The sequence below is a fragment of the Triturus cristatus genome, chromosome 4_2 (assembly GCF_964204655.1).
Source record: "Triturus cristatus chromosome 4_2, aTriCri1.1, whole genome shotgun sequence".
Lineage (NCBI taxonomy): Eukaryota > Metazoa > Chordata > Amphibia > Caudata > Salamandridae > Triturus > Triturus cristatus.
Genome location: NC_140586.1, coordinates 24,702,354 through 24,725,179, shown reverse-complemented (window position 1 = coordinate 24,725,179; position 22,826 = coordinate 24,702,354). Strand labels below are relative to the sequence as shown.

Below are 22,826 nucleotides of genomic sequence, written 5' to 3'. Positions count from 1 at the left end.
TGTTGTATTTCGGTTCGTTTTTTGTATTATATGCTGATCCTTCTAAAGAAACAGGATCTCTTACAGCATAGAACCTGCCGTTCCCTGTCAGCGTCCTGCTATGACTCTGAAGGAATCGCGGCCATTCAACTATCAAACCCCGAGGGCATTTTAATTAACGCCCGTTAGCTTTCAGCACCCACCCCGAACATTGTGCAGGCGCCAGAGAATTGCCGCCCATGCTTAAAACACGATCTTTTACATACATTGGACTTCTAGTGCTTAGAACGAAAACACGCTGCATAGTTTGCTAAATAACCCTTCTCATCCACGTCTCATTAATGGCATTTGGCACCGTAAGAATTATATATTTCTAGAAACCTACAAAGGACCCCTTGCTTTTTCCTATACCAGAAACAATATGGCGCAGAACCTAACTTGCTTCTTTACAAAAGTCATCTTCCGATCAAATCTTAAACCAAACAATCAACAGATTATGATTGAAGTAATCCTCTGGTAATAATATGCACAAAGAATGTTTTCCCCTTTTCCCTAGGTACACAGCACGCAAGTCACAGAATTTTCAGACAGGAGAGGGTTCTTCATACCACATGAATTATGTATAAACAGCGCTTATTGTGAACTAAACAGCGCAGTCTGAAATATCACGCTGGGCTCTTTTTGGAAGACAGACACACACTAGCAATCATATGAAGAATATAGCAATTATCTGACCTCTGTTTTCCTTCTTTTTCTCTCTTTTTTTGTGTAATGGGCCAACAGTCTGCACCTACACAAGGAAGAGCGGTAAGTGTAATCACTCACTTCATTTACACTAAGAGAGTCTCTAAAATTTGGACCCTCTCTACCCTGTTCCTGATGAAGGCCACCCGACCCGCTTTAGCACCTTTGGCCAAAACATTTCGACCACTCACTAGGTGTTGTGGATCAATAACTTACCCACTTTAACACCGCCATTTCTTTTTAATCTTATCATTTTCCTAACCAATAAATCTTCTTTTACAGGAAAATACATATTTTTAACAACTAATCACGACTGTCACTATCCAGCCATTCTCCCTCCTGATGGAGCAAATTAGATCACTTGGAGAACGGGTCACGGCCCTATGATGATTCAATCCACATAACCAGGAGGCGGAGAATCAAGATATACCGCCTACGAGGTATTGTTATTGAGGGTCTCCAACATAGTCTATGTGAGACTCTCTTTTTTATTTACACAAGTGATCCTATTCTCTTTTGATTCTTGATGTTCCTTATGTTTAGAAGCAGAATGGATCGCTGCTTCTTTCTCCCTCCTTTTTGATGAGATGCATTCCCAGATTTACCATTAGTGTTAAACCTGGAATGCATCAAAAAGCTACGCCTCCCCAGGTAAGGCGTAACGAGGAGAAAAATCTTTATTTCTCCTTGTTACTTACTCTGACAAAATGACTCAAAGGATTGTGTTTTTTGCAGGAAGGTGTCCCTTCCTGCAGAAAAACAAAACTGCATACAACGCAGGCACCCTTGCGCCATGGTTGCGTTGGCTGTAGGCAGCAGATTGTGCACCAGCGCTGGGAAATGACAGGAATGCGCTGTATATTGTTAAGTACAGGGCATTCCTGCCCTTTCCCTATCACAGAACACAACGCAGCAAGGTAACTTGCTGCGCTGCTTGATTATTTGTTAAATAGGCTCCTATGTATTTTATCTTTTTACATATCTTTTTGATGCAGTAAAGATGAGAACACTCTGTTTCTTTTAAGCACTGTCATTTTCATTTGAAAAAAGTGAGTGAATTACAGCATTACATTCATTGGTTGTCTGCAGAAAAAGAAACGGAAATGTTTAATCTTGTAGCTCATTAGTCTGAGTTTTATTAACAACATATTTTGTTACAATAAAAACACAATCTAGGCCTCATTGCCTGGAAGACCTCCTAACCTTCAGGAGACTCCTCAAGACCTGGCTCTTCGAACAGTAGCAGCATCCCCCTTCCCCCTAGCGCTTTCAGTCCCTCACGGGTATGTAGTGCGCTTTACAAATGCTATGATTGATTGATTGATTGCGAGGTCCTGAAGGCAACCCCGAGGGCATCAGTAATGCTGGGAGGTGGAGCAATAAGGATTAAAAGTGGGACCCCGAGAGTTCACTTGGATATGAGGACTCACCAGAGGAATCGGTCATTCTGGTCCCAATTTACCCGATAATTCATCATTTTTCCTCAACATTTCAGCTGGTCCCGGTGAAACACTGCAGACCCTTGGAGTTATCATGATTCTTGAATCCCACATCAGCTGTAACTGTTGCTACGTACAGGCCAAATTGGGATTACAGGGGCCTTGTAATGAGGCCCTCTTTAGAAAAGAGAGGTTTTTAATGCTGCTCTCTGCAAGGCTCAACAACAATAATGACCAAAGAGCAATGGTAAAGCGCAACAGAACCGGCTGGGGCTGTATTGGTCTAAATGAACTGTCATGTGTAACGTATGCGCTGGAGGGATGGAAAATGAACTGAGACTAGACCTTTTGGATGAAAGCTGTATTTCACAAAAATATTGGCATATCTGTGAAATAACAACACATTTCTGTTAATTACGGGTTTTGAAAGTTCGGTTTCACACTGTGCTTGTGATCACCAAGCAACCGCAACATATTTCTAGAAAAAACAGATCCTCTTATGTAAATTGCAGCTTCGAAAATGAGTACATATTCAGGCATGGAATTTGAAAAGAAATGAGGGGAACCAGGTAACCACTTAGAGTCGATTAAAATGGATGTTTGCAATGCTCAGATAAGAGATGGTTATTGCGCACAGCTAGAAAGGCCTCGCAGCAGCCGTCAGCCTCAGTGACACTTTGAGAAGCTGACAGCAGTCCAATACCACGTGACCACAACCAGTAAATAGCTTACCCAGACTCTGGGCCCGATTATGAGTTGGGCAGTGTATTCCGGCCCCTGTGTAAAGCCCTGGTTACGCACGAGTCGGAATTATGAGTTAGTAAGCATTTAACGCATCTGAAAATTATCAAATGCGTTAAATAGCCCAACCTTCGTTAAATTTCGGCAGGTTGAAAAATTTACCAGAAAAAGCATTCAGGTCTCATTTATGAGGCCTTAGTGACACTTTAGCGCTGTCAGAGTGTTACTTTTATGACGCTCGGTGGCGCAATGTGCCGCAGCATTTTACAAGGCCACGCAAAGCCGCGTAACGTGGCTTTTCATGGCCTAGTAAATATATGTTCTTTTTACGCAGAACACTGTGTGAGAGGGGCGTTCCATGGGTGTTGCTGTGGGTGTTCCAACACAACACCTATGGATTCGGAAGCATTTCCAGATTTACAAGGAATCGTAAAGCTGGGAATGTGTCATATTCCTTCACCTCCCCAAGGAGGGGATGTGGGAGTGGCGCATGCTGCTGCACATATAGAAAGAGTAAAAAGGCACCAATTATTGTTTTTGTGCAGGAAAGTGTCCCTTCCTGCACAAAAACAATCATCCCTGCAACGGAGGCACCCTTGCACCATGGCGCAAGGGTGTCTGTGTTGCCATACGGCTGCTGTTTGTGCGCTGGCGCAGGGGAGAAGGATAGGAATGCGCCATATCTTGTAGATATGGTGCATAAGATATGGCGCATTCCTGCCCTTTTCTTTTGACGCACGGCTGACGTGTGTCAAAAGTTTGAAAATGAGGCCCACAGTATTCGCCATCCCATGCAGATTTTGGTGCGTTAAAAACCAAAATCTGTATGTTATTCCCCAATAACTCATAATAGGTGTTATTTATAGCTCCCAATAAATAACGTACCCCGTGGTATTGTTTTTTATCAGGTGCGATAAATAGCACTTACACTGTCAATCAAGCCCTCTATCTTCAGCTGAGTCATATGGGTCACAGGAAGGGTCCTTTCTTGTAGGACTTCAGTGAGCTAGGCATTCCACGCAACGCTAGATGGCAGCACAACAACCCCTTGTCCATTCATGTATGAGTTTTATAAAGTCCTACATATCTTCAAGGCACTTCACAGTGATGACAGAAAAGAAAAATGTGCCAGTGAACGTTATGCAAACATGAGCGGTGGAGGCCAACTGGATGCATAGGATGAACCTAGAGTAGATATTTCTTAGTTCTCAACATCTGTCCAATCACTGACTCGACTACGGGCTGCATTTCCAGCTATCTGGAGAGGTCAATCTGGAGGAACCTGACAAACCTTCCCTTGGGTGGGTCTGCGGAAGAACTAACCCCTTAACCTAAGGCCCTCAGATGACTGCAGAAAAGAATTAGAACATTCAACAACTGTCAGTCAACTCTCAAGAGTCTGTACTTAAAGCTGCCAGTGCTTCAATTTATCAATGCAAATCATCTCATTTTAGGTTGTTTCCCTTCTAAGGTTCATTCCTCCAGTCCCTTTTTGGCCACGCCATCTTGATTTCTGAGCGAGCTATAGAAATAAACCTAAAGCAATTTCAAATAATATGGTGATGTAATGGCCAGGCAGTACTGCAGAAGTTTGGCCTGATCCTCTTCTGTGATGGAGGCTTTGACCATTGATTGCTCTTGTGTGTGCTGTTGGTGGCCTGTGTGAGTAGCAAGTTTGCACTGCTGCTGCTCTGCCTGCTGTGTGAATGTGAACGCTTACTGCTACTGGCCATCGTATCTGCTGTGTGTGTGTGAGGGGGAGCTTACACTGCTACTGTCTGCCATCTGATGTGTGTGTGTGGGAGGGAAGCTTACACTGCTATTGCCCATCGTATCTGCTGTGTGAATATGGACGCTTACTGCTACTGGCCATCGTATCTGCTGTGTATGTGTGTGTATGTGTGAGGGGAAGCTTGCACTAATACAGCCCAACATCTGATGTGTGTGTGGGAGGGAAGCTTACACTGCTACTACCCATGATTTGTGCTGTGTGAATGTGAACACTTACTGCTACTGTCCATCATATCTGCTGTGTGAATGTGAGGGGGAGCTTGCATTGCTACTGTCCACCATCTGATGTGTGTGTGGGAGGGAGGCTTACACTGCTACTGCCAATCATATCTGCTGTGTGTGGGGGTAAGCTTGCACTACTACTGCCCATCAGATCTGATGTGTGTGTTTGGGGAAGCTTGCACTGCTACTGCCTACCATACCAGCGCCATACCTGCTGTGTTTAAGGAGGAAGCTTGCACTGCTACTGCCCATCATACCTGCTGTGTGTGGGGGGGCTTGCACTGATACTACCCATCATATCTGCTGTTTGAGTGTGTTGGAAGCTTGTGCTGCTACTCTTGGTGATTTACTTACTATGTATATTTGAAATCTTGCATTGCTGCTGCTTGTGCTGTACCTGCTGTGTGTATATGAACACTTACATTACTGCTGCCCATCATATCTGCTGTATGTGAGAAGCTTGCACTAATACTGCCTGTGATGTACTTAATATGTATATATGAAAGTTTGCATTGCTGCTGCTTGCGCTGTACCTGCTATATAGATGTGAAGGCTTGCACTAATGCTGCATGCGCTGTGCCTGCTCTGTAGATGCGAAGGCTTGCACTGATGCTGCTTGCGCTGTACCTGCTCTATAGCTGCTAAGGCTTGCACTGATGCTGCCTGTGCTGTACCTGCTATGTAGATACGAAGGCTTGCACTGATGCTGCTTGCGCTGTACCTGCTCTATAGATGCTAAGGCTTGCATGGCGGCTGTCTGCACTGTACCTGCTCTGTAGATGCTAAGGCTTGCACGGCTGCTGCCTGCGCTGTACCTGCTCTGTAGATGCGAAGGCTTGCACTGATGCAGCTTGCGCTGTACTGCTAATGCTTACACGGCTGCTGCCTGCGCGGTACCTGCTCTGTAGATGCGAAGGCTTGCACTGGTGTTGCTTGCGCTGTACCTGCTCTATAGATGCTAAGACTTGCACTGATGCGCTGTACCTGTTCTGTAGATGGGAAGGTTTGCACGGCTGCTGCCTGCGCTGTGCATGCTTTGTAGATACTAAGACTTGTACAGATGCTGCCTGCACTGTACCTGCTCTGTAGCTGTAAAGGTTTGCATTGCTGCTGCTTGCGCTGTACCTGCTCTGTAGATGTGAAGGCTTCCATTGATGCTGCTTGTGGTGTACCTGCTCTTTAGATGTGAAGGTTTGCACTGATGCTGCCTGCGCTGTACCTTCTCTATAGATGCTAAGGCTTGCACGGCTGCTGCCTGCGATGTACCTGCTCTGTAGATGCTAAGGCTTGCATGGCAGCTGCCTGCGCTGTACCTCCTCTGTAGATGCTAGGGCTTGAACGGCTGCTGCCTGCACTGTACCTCCTGTGTAGATGCTATGGCTTGCACGGCTGCTGCCTGCGCTGTACCTGCTCTGTAGATGCTAAGGCTTGCACGGCTGCTGTCTGCGCTGTACCTCCTCTGTAGATGCTATGGCTTGCACGGCTGCTGCCTGCGCTGTACCTGCTCTGTAGATGCTAAGGCTTGCACGGCTGCTGTCTGCGCTGTACCTCCTCTGTAGATGCTAAGGCTTGCACGGCTGCTGTCTGCGCTGTACCTGCTCTGTAGATGTGAAGGTTTGCATGACTGCTGCCTGCGCTGTACCCAGTCTGTAGATGTAAAGGCTTGCACTGCTGCTGCCTGCGCTGTACCTGCTCTGTAGATACAAAGGCTTGCATGGTAGCTGTCTGCGCTGCACCTGCTCTGTAGATGCAAAGGCTTGCACTGATACTGCTTGCGCTGCACCTGCTCTGTAGATGTTAAGGCTTGCACGCCTGCTGCCAGCCCTGTACCTGCTCTGTAGATGCTAAGACTTGCACTGATGCTGCTTGCGCTGTACCTCCTCTGTAGATGCTATGGCTTGCACCACTGCTGCCTGCACTGTACCTGCTCTGTAGATGTAAAGGCTTGCACGGCTGCTGCCTGCACTGTACCGGCTCTGTAGATGTAAAGGCTTGCATGGCTGCTGTCTGTGCTGTACCTGCTCTGTAGATGTAAAGGCTTGCATGGCTGCTGTCTGTGCTGTACCTGCTCTGTAGATGTAAAGGCTTGCACGGCTGCTGCCTGCACTGTACCTGCTCTGTAGATGTAAAGGCTTGCACGGCTGCTGCCTGCACTGTACCGGCTCTGTAGATGTAAAGGCTTGCATGGCTGCTGTCTGTGCTGTACCTGCTCTGTAGATGTAAAGGCTTGCATGGCTGCTGTCTGTGCTGTACCTGCTCTGTAGATGTAAAGGCTTGCACGGCTGCTGCCTGCACTGTACCTGCTCTGTGGATGTGAAGGCTTGCACTGATTTTTTTTATTTATAAACTTTATTTTTGAATTTACAGATTACAAATACACAACAAAAAAAAACATTTGGCATCAAATCGGCATCTGTAGGCATATTGTTGACATGATCAATGACTTATAGGGCAAAAGCTGGCATCCGGGAGGGAAATGTACAGTGGGGAAAGGAGAAAATCAATTACAATCATATCACAGTGAGGGAAGAATCCGGGTACACTACTAAAGTCTACTGCCTACATTGCTAAAGTCAACTCTCCTGCCCCCCATCGTGATTAGACCCCCCAGCAATATCCAACCCACTCCCCTCCTCGCTGTCGGTTGCCTCTTGCGAAGAGGATCCCTCCTCTGCCAACCCACAGTGACACATGTCACGCCAGAGTATTAGATCTTCTTGCAACTTTTCATCTCTTCTGGTAAGTTTCATGTGGACCTCCTCCGCTAGGGACCATTCACGGACATCTTTGAGCCAGATGGGCACCTCTGGGGCCCTTTGCCCCATCCAAGTTATAGCTACCCTGCGCCTGGCGAGCACCAGCATTAATTGTAAAAGCTTATATGGGAACTTCTTTTTCTTAGGCATCTGAACCAGCGCCAACAGACAATACAAGGGTTCAGGTGTCATCCGAAGGCCAGTGGCTGCTACAATCCTTCCCACCACCTCTATCCAGAACTGCCGAACCATTGGACAATCCCATGCCAAGTGTAAGAAACCTGCCTTCTCCGTGGCACATCTAGGGCAGCTATCTCTCCTATCACTTGAGATATGCTTTAGGGACATCGGGGTTAAATAAGTTCGGTGTAGGAAGTTGAAATACGTTAACTTAAACCTGGTGTTGCATGATACTGAGCGTGTGAGGGAACCTATGCGTGCCCATTGTGTATCATTTAGTGGATTGCAAGGTCCCTTTACCAGGCTGCCCGAGACGGCGGTACCGGGGGGGTTGAGTCCTGTTTCATCGCTTTGTACAAGAGTGAAATCAATTTACGTCCGGCACCGCAGGAGAGTATGATATCTAATGTGTGTGTCAATGGTGGGATGTCCGGGTACTGAAGCCAAATGACCTTCACCACATCCTGAATTCCCCTGAAATGTAAGAATTGGTCCTGTCCAAGGCCAAAATTCTCTTCTGCCTGCTCGTAAGTGATGAAGGTGTCGTTGGGAATGAGATCGGCAAGGACCTCACATCCACCCTCCCTCCAAGGTTGAAAAGACATGTATTTCCCCATATCTATGAAGGGGGCCAGGATCCAGATCGGGAGCTCCCTGTGAAAGGGTGCCCTTGTTAAGACCTTCTCAACAAACCGCTGCCATATAGCGGCTGTGTGCCGTACAATATAAGGAAGAGATGTGTCCGTCCCTCTACCCTGCATCAGAGCTTCCTGCAGTGTCTGAGTGTCTACCGTCCCGGAGAGGAGGCGTTTCTCCCAATTATCCGCGTCGGAAAACCAGCGTGCCACGGGTTGTAACTGCGCCGCGTAATAGTACAGGTCGAAGCGTGGAGCTTCCAGTCCGCCCTCCTCATAGCTGCGAACAATAGTATTGAGGGCTACCCTACTGCGTCGGCCCGCCTAAAGCAGAGACGTAAGTAAGGTGTTGAGAGACATAGTGAGTTCTGAAGTACGTTCAGGGTCCTAGGAAGCATCACCATCTTAGAGATGGCTAACCTGCCCACCAATGAAAGTGGGAGGGTGTTCCAAAATGATACCAACTGCTGCAACAAAGTGATTGTACGGTCTACATTCTGGGCTATCGCCTGTGTATCCGTCGGGGCCACCTGTATCCCAAGGTAGGGAACCCCTTGCCGCTCCCAACGCAGCCCGAGGTCTAGGAGGTCCTCTGGGTGCACTGAAGCTTGCCCCGCCAGCGGGAAGATCAGGGACTTACTGCGGTTAAGTCGTAGTCTAGAGACCTCCCCAAACCGATCTAGCTGGTGCAGCAGTGCCGGCAGGGCATCGCGAGGAGAGGCCAAATAAAACAAGGCGTCGTCAGCATATAGGGAGATGATATGCCTTGTGTTCCCTACTCTAATTCCCAATTCTTCCATAGTGGACCGGATCGCGAAGGGCTCTATGGCCAGGGCGAACAATAAGGAGGAGAGAGGACACCCCTGGCGAGTACCCCTTCCCAATTGCCACTCTTCTGACCTCGCGCCCCCTAGTTTTACTTTAGCACGGGGAGCCGTGTAGAGGTTGCAAATCCATCGACAGAAGTTAGGGCCCAACCCCACAGCGCGTAGGACCTCAAGAAGGTATCCCTAGTGCACCGTGTCGAACGCCTTAGCAAGGTCAATAGATACTAATACCAAGTGTTCCTCCCGGTCCCGCACCTCATGTAGAATGTGGTTCAGCCCTCGCAAATTCATAGTCGTATTACGTCCTGGTATAAAGCCACACTGGTCCTCATGGACCAAGTGAGTCATGTGCGGCGCTAATTGGGAAGCCAAGAGTTTGCAAAGGATTTTAACATCTGTGTTTAGGATCGTAATCAGACGATATGATGAGGGCTCCTGGGCGACCCCACCCGGTTTTAGAATCATACATAGTTCCCCCTGCGTCATGCTCAGAGGGAGATCTCCGCGCTCAAACGCCTTGAGATAAACCTGCAACAAGAGTCGGGGAAATGTACCCACGAATGCCTGATAAAATTCAGGGGGGAACCCATCACTTCCTGGAGACTTGGCTCGTGGCAGGTGCTGGAGGGCGGATTGTAACTCACCCAGCGTTAGGGGCTCATCAAGTTCCTTCTAAGCCTGTTTAGGTATGGATTGTAAGGTCAGGTCACGGAGGTAAGGGAGATAGGAGGCCTCGCTAATTGCAGTGTCCGCGGTATAAACCAACTCGGGATGGGACTTAAGGACCCGTAGTGGTCCCACCTCAGAGTGCACCAAGTTTCCCGTGGGCTCCCAAAGAGCCACGATCGCGGCAGGGGCGCATTCCCAGCAGAGAATCCAGGCCAACAGGCGGCCCGATTTATCTCCTTCCCTATGAAGGCGTTGTCTATACTGTGTGAGGGTGTATTTGTCAAGCCTGTCCCAAATGTCCTGATTGCGTTCCCGAATGTCATGTTCCTCTTCCCTCTCCGTTGCGTCAGGTGCCTCTGATGTCTGTACCTCCAAGAGGTGGCGTTCCTCCTCCTGCAGCTCCCACTGGAACTGCTTTCTAACCCCACAGGTGAGGCTTATGCATGCTCCTCACACCACCACTTTCAGGGCTTCCCATTTCATGGCTCGCGACAAATCCGACCCACCCCAGTTTAAGTCTACATAGTCAGTTATGACTGTTTCTAGGTGATGTTTCCCTACCTGGTCCTCGAGGATCTCTGCCGGCAACCTCCAAGTTCGCAGGCGACGCAGCGAGCCCCCCCAGCTAACCACACCTGCTACAGGGGAGTGATCGGATAGGAATCGCGCCTGGTGGGTCACCTCAAGGGACATGTCTGCATTCGGATTCGCAAGTAGGACCCTATCTAAGCGACTGTACGTGTTATGAGTGGATGAGAAGCAGGTGTACACTTCCTGTGTTGGATGTGTTTGGCGCCATACATCGTGAGCTCCTACATTCCCCATGACCTCTCGGAGCTTCATTGTCATCCTTGGTTTCGTACCAGTGCGAGGTGGGAACCTATCCAGGACGGGGTCTAGGACGCAATTGAAATCCCCCAACCAGAGTAGTGGCACCTCCAGTTCAGATACCAGGACATCCTGCAGAGAATGAAAGAAGTCCGGGTCATCTGTGTTTGGAGCATAAGTGTTCATTATGGCCACATCCCTTCCATCTAGTTTAGCTCTGAGGAGCAGATACCTTCCATGGATGTCGGCCTCCACATATTGTATGGCAAATGGAACCCCAGGGGCCACCCATACAAGGACCCCCCTGGCATAAGAAGAGAATGAAGAATATAAAACCTGTCCCTGCCATTTCTTCACCAATTTCTGTGCCCCTTCATCCGTGAGGTGAGTTTCTTGGAGACATGCTATCGAAACCTGATGCCTTCGGAGAAAGGAGAGGACCCTGTATCTCTTGGATCATGTTCCCAGCCCACTCACATTCCAGCTTAAAGCTTTAAACCCCATGTACGGCGTGGTAACCAATCCCTGTGCGTTACGTGCCCCATGTAGCCACCTAAGCCCTGTGCCCTAAATGCGATCCATACAATGCCTAAACAAAACCAACAACACCCCCCCCCCCCCCCGAAACACCCTCCCACGAGCAATTCACTTTCAACAAACCATGCAGAAATGCCCTTCCCATGCTGGTGCCAGGACATGCACAGCTGTCCCATTAGCCCAAACGGGGCCAGAACTGTCCTACAAAATAAGAAGAAAAACCCCTCACCCCCAAATCAGCTCCCGACTCAACCAGCCGCCCAATGGCATAATGCAAAGTCCCAACCCGCCCACGTATGGATCCGTGGCCTGTCATGGCCGAATGATATGTAAACCCCGCCAAATGAGTGCATCAACATTCTATTACAACAAGCAATTCTCCCAAGTCCCGGTGCGGTGAGAGTTACTAGTCCACTCAAGTCTGGCCCCTTCCACCCCCACAATAGGAGAAAAGACAGAGAGATAACAGAACAAAAAAGGATATCATCTTCAGGATGGTGCTATATTGGGTGTCAATGGGTCCAAGAACGTCTCCGGTACCACATGAGTGGCCGACAGAAGCGTTTCAGGTACCAGGTTCTCTTCAGGAGACTCTGTCACAGTCGGTGGGGAAGGGTTGTTGGAGTCCGATGATTCCACACGTAGGGCACCGTCGTCCCCCACCGTGATCCGCTGTCTCTCTGGCTGAGCTGCGCCCGCTAGCTGACTCCTACGTCTACCCCTGTGACTCCCAGGAGGTCTGGATCCCCAGGTATGCCGAGATCCCCTCGGCTCGCATTGGGGGAGGGCCTCTCCCCTAATCTCAAGCCATTCCCATACCTCCTCCGGAGAGTCAAAGAAATGGGCCTTGCCATTCATTATTACCTTGAGCTTCGCAGGGTACAGTAACATGTACTGCAGGTGGAGTTCACGCAACTTCTGCTTGATGCCGAGAAAGGATTTCCTTTGTTCCTGCACCTGGCCGGTATAGTCCGGATAAATAGACACCTTGGCATTATCAAAAGTAAGGTCTACCGCTTCTCGTGCCGCTTTCAGTATACAATCTCTGTCCCGGTAGTTCAGTATTTTGGCAATGATGGCCCTGGGGGGAGCCCCCGGCGGCGGTAGAGGAACCAGCGCCCTGTGGGCTCTTGCTACCACAAAGACCTCTGACAGTCCTGAAGGGCATAGTTTAGTACGTATCCAGTTCTCCAGAAATCACTCTGCGTTACCTTGTTCCGAGCGCTCCGGGATGCCTAGGACCCTGATGTTACTTCGACAGGCCCGCCCCTCCGCCTCCTCCGCTCGTCGCCCAAGTGCTCCGGCGGTGCTGGTGAGCTGAGAGACCTGTTGCTTCAGAGAGGCGACCTCCCCTTGTAGCTGGACGATGTCCCCCTCTGCCGTGGAGACTTTATCCGCCACCTTCCGGAGATCTGCTCGCAGGAGATTTACATCGATGGAGAGTGTCTCAATTTGTCTTTCCAGGGCAGTACGGGACCCCTGTATCGCCTCCAGGAGCTCAGCTCATGACGGTTCTGTGGAGACATATCCCTCCTCATCCTGTCCCGTTTGACGAGTGATGCGCTGTGGGGCCAGACGTTGCGTGGTATATTGTGTAATGGTGTTGGAGTTGGAGGATCGAGGCAGCCTGTCCTTGCCCATGATGTAGCTAGACAAGCGCAAGAGGGCAGTACCCCCACCCAGGAACTCCAGGGAGCACAGGACCGCCGCGTCCATAGGGAGGGTCCGGCAGGCAGTCTAGCAATGGTCCTGGCGCAGCTCACCTCAAGGTTGTCATCCGAGTGCTGCGGTCCAGGCAGGCGTCCGCGGGCCAGGGCCCCCGCCGCACACCTGGACAACAATATCGCCTGCACAGCTGTGTCTGGCCCGGTCGTCCGTGTGTATGATCCTAGGGGGAGCTCTGCATCCACTCGACCCCCGGCAATGGCAGGCAGAAAAGGGATGGGTCCAGACGGGTGTTTCCCCACGGGTGGCAAAGGTTAAGTCTTCTTGCTCCAGGCCGCCTCCACACTGAAGAACCTCCTCCATTCCGCGGCGGCGTACCCCCAGGATCTCCCAGAGCAAGAAGGCCTCTAGGCACTAACACGGAAGTCCAGGATGTCTCCACCCAGAGGAGGGAGCGGGCAAGGGGACGCGTCCCAGGAGTTTAATGCCCTAGGACCAGCCGGTCCGAGCGCAGGCCCCCGGGCAGCCACCGCCGAGCTCAACTCCCCGAAGACCCATGTCCAGGATCACTCCACAGCCCAGTCCCCGAGCCACTGCACCCTCCAGGGCCAGTGGGAGAGGCTGCTTGCCCACAGAGCAGTGAGAGGGCTCCAACAGCGGCAAGCACCCCAGTTTCAGTCTCCAGGGCCCCCGAGTCAGGTGATGTAAGGCTTGATCCCCAGGCTCATTTTAAGGGGATCCTCAGTGCTCCGTAATGCCCCCAGTGGGGCTGCCCAGCTCTCCAAGGCTCAGCTGTAATGGCCGGCGTCACAGATTCCGGGAGGCCCCCGATGGCAGAGGGCACCTCCCCGGCAGTCTCCGGTGTTGCTGGGCAGAGAAGAGAGGGTCAACTCCCCCAGGGCCCGCTCACAACCCCAGCCAACAGATCACAATCGAGCTGGCAGAACGGGATCTGCCGCCCCGCGGGTCCCGAGCCGATGCAGATCTGGGCAGCAAGCTCCCCCGCTGCGGGCTCCGCCAGGATCGACCAACTCCTTACTTGCAGAAGTAAAGCCGAGGTCCGGAATATCCAAGAGGCCCCCGGTGGCAGGGGAACCCCCCCGGCCGTCACCAACGTCGCCGGGCACAAACTAAGGATCCGTGGTCCTCAAGGCCGACGCGGATCTCCGGTCGGTGCAGGCCGCATCCCCGGCCTCTCGTAGCTGCAGGCGACCGGGTCGGCAGGCACAGAGCCGTCGTGGCCGCTTCCAGGTACCACCGTCGTCTCGCTCTCCCCCAGGGTGCCCCCGCAGCGTTGACTGATCCGGCAGCACAAGGGGGACCACCGTGGGCGGTATTGGGCAGGATAACTTAGGATTTAATGGCCAGCCGGTCGCGAGCCAAAGGAGCTCACGTCCTGTTGGCCATGCTGCTTGCCCACGCCCCCGGCTTGCACTGATGTTGATTGAGCTGCACCTGGTCTATATATGCTAAGGCTTACATGGCTGCTGCCTGCGCTGTACCTGCTCTGTAGATGTGAAGGCTTGCACGGCTGCTGCCTGCACTGTACCCAGTCTGTAGATGCAAAGGCTTGCACGGTTGCTGTCTGCGCTGTGCCTGCTCTGTAGATGCGAAGGCTTGCACTGATACTGTTTATGCTGTACCTGCTCTGTAGATGCTACGGCTTGCATGGCTGCTGTCTCCACTGTACCTGCTCTGTAGATGCTACGGCTTGCATGGCTGCTGTCTCCACTGTACCTGCTCTGTAGATGCTACGGCTTGCACGGCTGCTGCCTGCGCTGTACCTGCTCTGTAGATGCTAAGGCTTGCACGGCTGCTGTCTGCGCTGTACCTCCTCTGTAGATGCGAAGGCTTGCACTGATGTTGATTGAGCCGCACCTGCTCTATATATGCTAAGGCTTGCATGGCTGCTGCCTGCACTGTAGCTGCTCTGTTGATGTGAAGGCTTGCACGATTGCTGCTCTTGTACTGGACTTCCTTGTCATATGTAGAATCTTACACTTCTGCTGCCTGTGTTGTTATTTCAAGTGATAACTTGCACTCCTGGTGTGTGCACTTCGCCTGCCATGTATATGTGAACACTTGCATTGCTGCTCAGCACTGAACATATGGTCTGTGTGATCGAAAATACTCTACTTTGCTTGTATTCTACATGCTGGGAAGTTGTCACAGGTGCATGCACTGCCTAGAAACAGTGAGAGAGCTCAGAAATGTGCCTGCTGCAGTCTGTGTTGCACCTCTTCTATATGTAAAGGAAGATTGAACTGATGCTGCCTATCCCTTGCCTGTACTGTGAATACCCCTACGTTGCTGCTTCCCGTGTTGCACATCGTATGCTGGGGAAAGGTTGCCTGCTTTTCTCTCTCTGGGCTGTTTCTGATCTCTGCGTGAGTGAAAATTGCACTTCCTGTTGCACGACTGATGAGTGCAGTATCTGTGTGAGGGAAACATATACTGCTACTGACTATGCTGCATTTGTGCTGCACATACATGCACTGTTGCTGCTGCATTTGTGCTGCATGTACATGTACTGTTGATGCTGCCTAGGCTGCATTTGTGCTGCACGTACATGCACTGTTGCTGCTGCCTATGCTGCATTCGTGCCGCACACACTTGCACTGTTGCTGTTGCCTATGCTGCATTTGTGCTGCACATACATGCACTGTTGCTGCTGCCTATGCTGCATTTGTGCTGCACGTACATGGACTGTTACTGCTGCCTATGCTGCATTTGTGCCGCACACACTTGCACTGTTGCTGCTGCCTATGCTGCATTTGTGCTGCACATACATGCACTGTTGCTTCTGCCTATGCTGCATTTGTGCCGCATACATGCACTGTTGCTGCTGCCTATGCTACATTTGTGCTGCACGTACATGCACTGTTGCTGCTGCCTATGCTGCATTTGTGCCGCACACACTTGTACTGTTGCTGCTGCCTATGCTGCATTTGTGCCACACATACATGCACTGTTGCTGCTGCCTAGGCTGCATTTGTGCTGCACGTACATGTACTGTTGATGCTGCCTAGGCTGCATTTGTGCCGCACGTACATGTACTGTTGATGCTGCCTATGCTACATTTGTGCTACACGTACATGCACTGTTGCTGCTGCCTATGCTGCATTTGTGCCGCACACACTTGTACTGTTGCTGTTGCCTATGCTGCATTTGTGCCACACATACATGCACTGTTGCTGCTGCCTAGGCTGCATTTGTGCTGCACGTACATGTACTGTTGATGCTGCCTAGGCTGCATTTGTGCCGCACGTACATGTACTGTTGATGCTGCCTATGCTGCATTTCTGCCGCACATACATGCACTGTTGATGCTGCCTATGCTGCATTTGTGCCGCACATACATGCACTGTTGATGCTGCCTATGCTGCATTTGTTCGGTCTGTGTGTGCGATTGACGCTTGCACTGCTGCCATCGCCAATATAACGTGCGTGCTGTGTTCATGACCATTGCACATTTAGTTCCTATGCTGTATAGCAGTTTGTATGTGAGGGGAGCTAACGCTCCCCTTGTTCGGTGTGTGAGGGAAGCTGGCACCATGGGCGCACATGCTGCACCTAGTCTCCATGTGAGAGTAGCTTGTAATAGTGCTGTCTATGCTGTGCCTATTCTCTGAGTGACGCTTGCACTGCTGCCACCTGTAGTGTACTCGTCCCCTGTGTAAGAGGAGCTTACACTGTACTGGTCTCTGCTGTACCAGTTCTCTCTCTTCAATGGTGGCCACTTCTTTCTTGACCTCGTAGGGCCCTTCTCTGTACGTTCCTGGTCCAATGACCGTTCCCTTCTTCATTACCACGTATCCTACGGCAGCTGCTCCCTTGCCCAGTGGGCATTCGTTTGCCTGGCATGATCACTTGCTCCATGGCTTATCACTTTCTGGTAAGCCCCTAATTTAAACAGTGGCTTCTCTCCAGCCCATGTGGCCCATTTCCTTCACTGCCCGTTGGCTCAGCGGGGGGCCCTCACTCACTAAGTTACCCATTACTTCCCAAGTAGCCTCACTCATGGCCTACCACTCGCCACAGGCCCTTCACACATCAGTAAACTCCTATTCTCCCACGGTCCCCCCTAACGAGCACTTGCCGGGTGTCTCCTGTGCTTACCCTATTGTCTCCCTTTGGCTCTTCCAATCAGCATGTGGCCACTTTCTCCTCATTTCACCCTGCCACTTTACCCTTCTCCTCTCACCCGTGGAGTGGCTTTGCATTAATGTAGCTGACCTGCCGTAACCTGGTTCCCCTCACTTAGTCAATGTCCCTGTGCTCTTTTTGTAGCTCCTCATTTCCCTTTGCTCACTGATACTTGCTATGGCCTCTTCCTCCCTTGACGCACCACACAATCTTACAGGTAACAGGGACAGACACTGAATCGAGCACCTCTGGGTGACTGAAGAAAGATGTGGCTTCCATTCAAAATCTATTCCTGGGAGATCTGGGATGTTGTAATTACTTTTATATAGTGCTTGCTATCCCTGACGAGGCAGTGACGCACTTTGCGGCGAGATTGCAGTGACGTTACTGTCCCTTAAGACCTATGAGTCTCCCTAGGACAACTGTCCCAACTTCAGACAGCGAGAGCTGGAGGGTGTAGGGAACAAGCTATGAAAGGGCAGTGTGTCCTAGGGCCCTTGACCCTAGTGCCCCTCCAACCCCATATAGTATTTTCATGAATAAAAGGGGCTCTTCAGGGGTACCGAGGTACAATTAGTATTCATTATTGGCTCTGATGTGTTCTGATTGGCTGCGCTCTTTGTGAGCGTACGTCCTTTCCATGCCTGTAAGACCTGATGAGGGATCTGTGTGGAGTGAAGTCTGGGACTTTGTGTGGATGTGGGATTGGCATGCGGGGGGGGGGTACAATGACACATTTAGAAAGTATGAGAAGCTGTTCACTCACGTGTCCCATCAAACCTGGTTGCGATGGTGTCCAGGAAGGTGTTCTGAGGAGCAAGCAGTCCCCTCATCACAGGCATTTTAAGGGCCCTCCAACTTGGTCTCCATCCTCCTGGTAACGTAAGGGGTGAGGAGCATCGGGCAGCCCCTTCCTGCCCTCAGGCGTGAACATGTATGGGACCTCCCATGAGGTCCCCAGGCCACTGCTTTCACTTTCTCCTCTTGGTTCCCTTTAATTTCCAGTCACTTTTGTCTGTACCAATGGGCAATCTTATCTGGTTCTTACTTGCGAATTAGCAGACAATCTGTTCATCCTTTTTTTGTCCATGGATTGATGGGTGGTCTCCATATCCCACTTGTATACCTCGGTTAATGGCCAGTATTTCCATCCTGTTATTAAGTTATCTCATCCTATTCTCATTCACTGGTTGGCGGCCCAGCCCTCTGTTCTGTTCGGAGTCCTCTCGCTAACCACCAGTTTCATCGTCTTGTTCTTAGTCATTAGTGGAAAAATAATCTCTTCACCCCTTTCTTTTTACTGGTTGATGACAAACCCGATCTTTCAGTTGTTTTTCACAGGTTGGTATACATTTTCATCACTGGTTGGTATACATTTTTATCACTGGTTGGTATACATTTTCTTCATCCCTTCTTGTTCACTGTTTGGCGTTCAGGCTCACCATTCAGTTATTTTTAACTAGGTGACAGCCCTTCTCTTTGTCCCATACACGTTCATGGATAATCATTAAGTTCTTTTACTCTGGTTGAAGGCTGGTCTCGTATTCACTGGTTGGCGAGGAGTCTTTTCGGTCCATTCTTATTCTCTGTTTATTGCCAGTCTCTTTGTCCGTTTATTATACATTGGTGGATGATCACTCTCCTCACTGGTGGATGATCACTCTCTACATTGGTGGAGGATCACTCTCTTCACTGGTGAATGATCACTCTCCTCACTGGTGGATGATCACTCTCTACATTGGTGGATGATCACTCTCCTCACTGGTGGATGATCACTCTCCTCACTGGTGATCACTCTCCTCACTGATGATCACTCTCTACATTGGTGGATGATCACTCTCTTTACTGGTAGATGATCACTCTCCTCACTGGTGATCATTCTCTTCACTGGTGATCACTCTCCTCACTGGTGATCACTCTCTTCACTGGTGATCACTCTCCTCACTGGGTGATCACTCTCCTCACTGGTGATCACTCTCCTCACTGGTAGACGCCCAGTCTCTACGGCCAGCTCTTCTGCCCTGGTGGATGGTCAGTCTCCTTGTCCTATTCTTATTAACTCGTTGGCATCCAGCTACTTTGCCCTCGTCTGGCTCGCTGGTTGGTGATCGCCCTCTTCGGCCCCGTTGGTTTTCGCTAGTTAACCATCAGTCCCTTTGTCCTGTCTTTACCCGCCGGTAACTCCAGTCTCGGTCTCCCGTCCGTAGTTACCAACGGGGGACCGGCGCCTTCGTCCAGGTGAGGGGAAGTCTTTGTCCTGTCCTCGTTCGCTGTCGAGCCTCTTTGTCCCGCTCGCGCACTCTTCGGCGCAGGCCTCTCCCGTCCGGAATCACTGGCTGCCAGCTGGGGCCTTTGTTTCCTCACGGGGCCCTGTGAGGAGCCCGGCTTCCAGGCACGAAAGAACCTGCTCCTTTCCGTCCCTCTGAACGGGGGTGGCCAAGAGTTGCCCCAAATATCCTAGAGTCAGCGCCCGTCGACTATCGGAGGCGTGTGAGAGGAATTCATCTCGGAGGCACCCGACAGCCCCTCCCACAGAGGAGACCCTTATGCATGGCTCGTACCGGGTCCTCTCGAGGCGCCTCTGCCTCCTAGCGCTCCTGCCACCACCACTCGGGGGAGTTTTCGCTCAGCCAGGACACGTGCCAGAGTATTAAAGTTTTGCCGCCCCCTCCACAGATGCTGTTTTCACGGGGGCTCTCGGCGCTGTCAGGCTCCCACAGCCGCGCAGACAGCTCCCCGCCCCTTCCAGCTCGTCCCGCTCGGAGTTGGTCTTCTTGGGCACTGCCTAGGACCCTCCACCTGCTCCCATGTGCCACTCTCATTGGTTTGACTGACACATGCTGGCACTGGGGGACTTCGGGGGCATGGTCGAGCAAACGCGGGCTTTATCTTGTCGCTTGGAAGTTGTTCCGCGTGAGTTTTCCACGGTGTTTGCTTCGGAGAATCACCTTTTGTTGGCCCAGGATGCCTGCGGGGCTTTCCACCAGAGTAGGGATGTGGTAGGATCAAGTCCGGGGCCGGCTGCTCGTTGAGAGCGCTCAGCGAGTTCTCTTCTGGATGAAAAGCGCCGGTTTGTTGGTCTCCACTCCTCCCCAGCTCGGCTGCAGCCTTCCTTGTCAGGCACAGCATCTCTCGCTTGGGGTTACCATGGCGACGGCACCACGCCCTGCATCCTGCTGAAAGGACCGGGCCCTGGGGGATGGAGCGTGGCAGCTGAGGAGTGTTAGCCCGCTTCGCTCGCTCCTGGGATGCCACCTGTCCCGCTCCCTCACCCACACAGAGCACCCACCTACGGGGGTTGCCTCGCACCCCGCAGCGCCACAACTCTGTCGCTGGTTAACCCCAGGACAAGTGCCAAACCCAGCCCAGTGGGACTGTCCAGGCGACGGCAGTGCTGGAAAGCACACCTGGAACAGTAAGCATGGGCATGGACAGCTGGATGGGGATGGGGATGGGACTGACACGCCAAAGATTAATCTGGAGACCATGTAGGGGGTTTGTGTAAACAGAAGGTCCGGGAAGCGGTGGGATGTGGACCTTTCCCTCTAGAACTCTGAAAACATCAGAAAGGGTTTTCAGGCCACCCCGGGCCTGGCGTGTCTTACCCTTTCTGCCGAAAACAAAAATCTCTTCGATGAAAACCGATTTTCAGGCACCCTATACCACGCCCTCAAGTGACAAGCTCTGCCACGCGCCCTTTCCTCTATCCTCCCCAGGACCCTCAACTCGTCCTGTTTTTCTCCTCCACCAGCTGCGATTTCTTTAAAAGTATTATTCCCCTCAACCATGGCCCAGGTCTCACTCAACCCCCCGCCCCCCGATTCGAGAATCTGTCTCACGCCACTTCCCTGTGCTAGAAACCCACCTAAAGGATGCTCCCATCCGAGGCTGCATTTATAGCGCTGCCCCTGACAGATCCCACTCTAGTGAGGCTGTTTCCTCGCCGTGTTGACATGCCCCCATCATCTCTCACCCCCCCGCTCTCCTCTTGCCCTCTACGCTGCTGCACCATCTCCGTCAGACCTTCCTTCCCCCTCCTGCGAAGCCACACACAATTTAAATGTCGCTCTTATTTGTCGTCTCCTTTTTCTACCACATGTAGGTCCGTCGATATTTATGCAAGCGTCATACTTCCCCTCATCCCTGATGCATTTATACCAAGGATGCTGTTAAATGTCTCCCTCACACCTTCCTCGTCATTTGTCTGCCTGTTTATAACCTTGGGGGATTTACATTTCAATCCCTCCCTCTCAGCATCATCTGTGAGTAGAACTATCTAGATGTCTCTCACTTTGTAATTATAGGATCAAAATGCGTACATTTTTCAGCCATGCCGCCTTCACCTCCCCTTGCTGTATTTAAACCCCTTAGATCAAGGCCACCGAGGCAATGGTCACATTATTATAGATTTCCCACATAATCCATCATCTGCTGGATAATCTGCAGATTTTAACAAAAACATTTCTTTGTTTCCAGCTCAAACGGTTCGAAAGTTAATTAAAACTGCAGCCACACGTGTTGCCGCCCGGTGGAAAGCCCTTTGGAGAGCCGGACTGATCACCTTCCTGTTGCTTAAAGCTATATTTGGGTGTGAAACTAAGGCCAATGAGGTGCAACCAAAGCCCAGACAGTATTACCAAGTTTTAAAATGACAAAATAATGAAGTAGTTTTGTTACAAAAAGTGACGTGTTATGTCGCGTAAATTGTCTAATCTTGCTGCATAATTTACTCAAACCTGCCTCATAATTTGACCCTCTCCTGCCGCATAATTCCAGTGGCCCTGCCTTAGATATTTAAATGCCTCTCGCATAGGTCTCCTCCTTCCACTGCTCTCCCCCTGCACCTCTTACGTATTTAAATGTCACCATCGTACCTTCTCTGCATCACTTAATGCATTTATACCAAGAATGCAGTTAAGTGTTTCTCTCATGCCTTCCTCTTCATTTCTCTGCCTACTATTCCCCTGAGGTATTTATATTTCAATCACCCCTCCCTCTAGTGTTGAGTTGGAAAACAATAAAAATGTTTCAACAAAAAAAAATAGTGTGCAAACAGAGCTGAGACATTAACTGGTCTCCCACATGGTCCTCCCCCTTCCATTGCATTTACATGAAGCGCTTAAATGTCCTTCTAATACCCTCTTCACTTCCTTCCACTGTATTTAGACCCCTTAGATATTTAAATGTCTCTGTCATACATGAAAATGGGGGTGCACGAATAAGATAGTCCAATGACCCAACATTTTTTAACTAAATGTCCTCTTTAATTTCCATTTAAATTTCAGTAGATAAAAGGAATGGTCAGCCAACGTGTTTCATTCCCTCAAGGGGAACTTCATCAGGGCTTGAATCAATATGTATTTTCTTGAGAATAAAGCAAGTCTTGTGATTTCCAAGAAGTCGAGGAACACTTCGTCACATCTAGAACTCTGTCTAGGCAATTGCCGAAATTTGAAGTACTTGTGAAATACACTAGACTTCTTGGAAATCACAAGACTTGCTTTATTCTCAAGAAAATACATATTGATTCAAGCCCTGATGAAGTTCCCCTTGAGGGAATGAAACGCGTTGGCTGAACATTCCTTTTATCTACTGAAATTTAAATGGAAATTAAAGAGGACATTTAGTTAATTTTTTTTGGGTCATTGGACTATCTTATTCGTGCAC

The 22,826-nt window shown here is 50.4% G+C and overlaps 1 protein-coding gene across 1 annotated transcript in view; it reads right to left on the bottom strand.

Annotated features, from left to right (window-relative positions):
* Nucleotides 1–20,230, bottom strand: part of KCNH3 (potassium voltage-gated channel subfamily H member 3) — a 337,652-nt gene extending 317,422 nt beyond the window's left edge. Inside the window, exon 1 of the mRNA XM_085600263.1 lies at nucleotides 17,926–20,230. Coding sequence (XP_085456389.1) covers nucleotides 17,926–18,001 — 76 coding nt within the window. The 5' untranslated portion in view covers nucleotides 18,002–20,230. The remainder of the gene's footprint in view (nucleotides 1–17,925) is intronic.
* Between the last annotated feature and the right edge of the window lie 2,596 nt (nucleotides 20,231–22,826).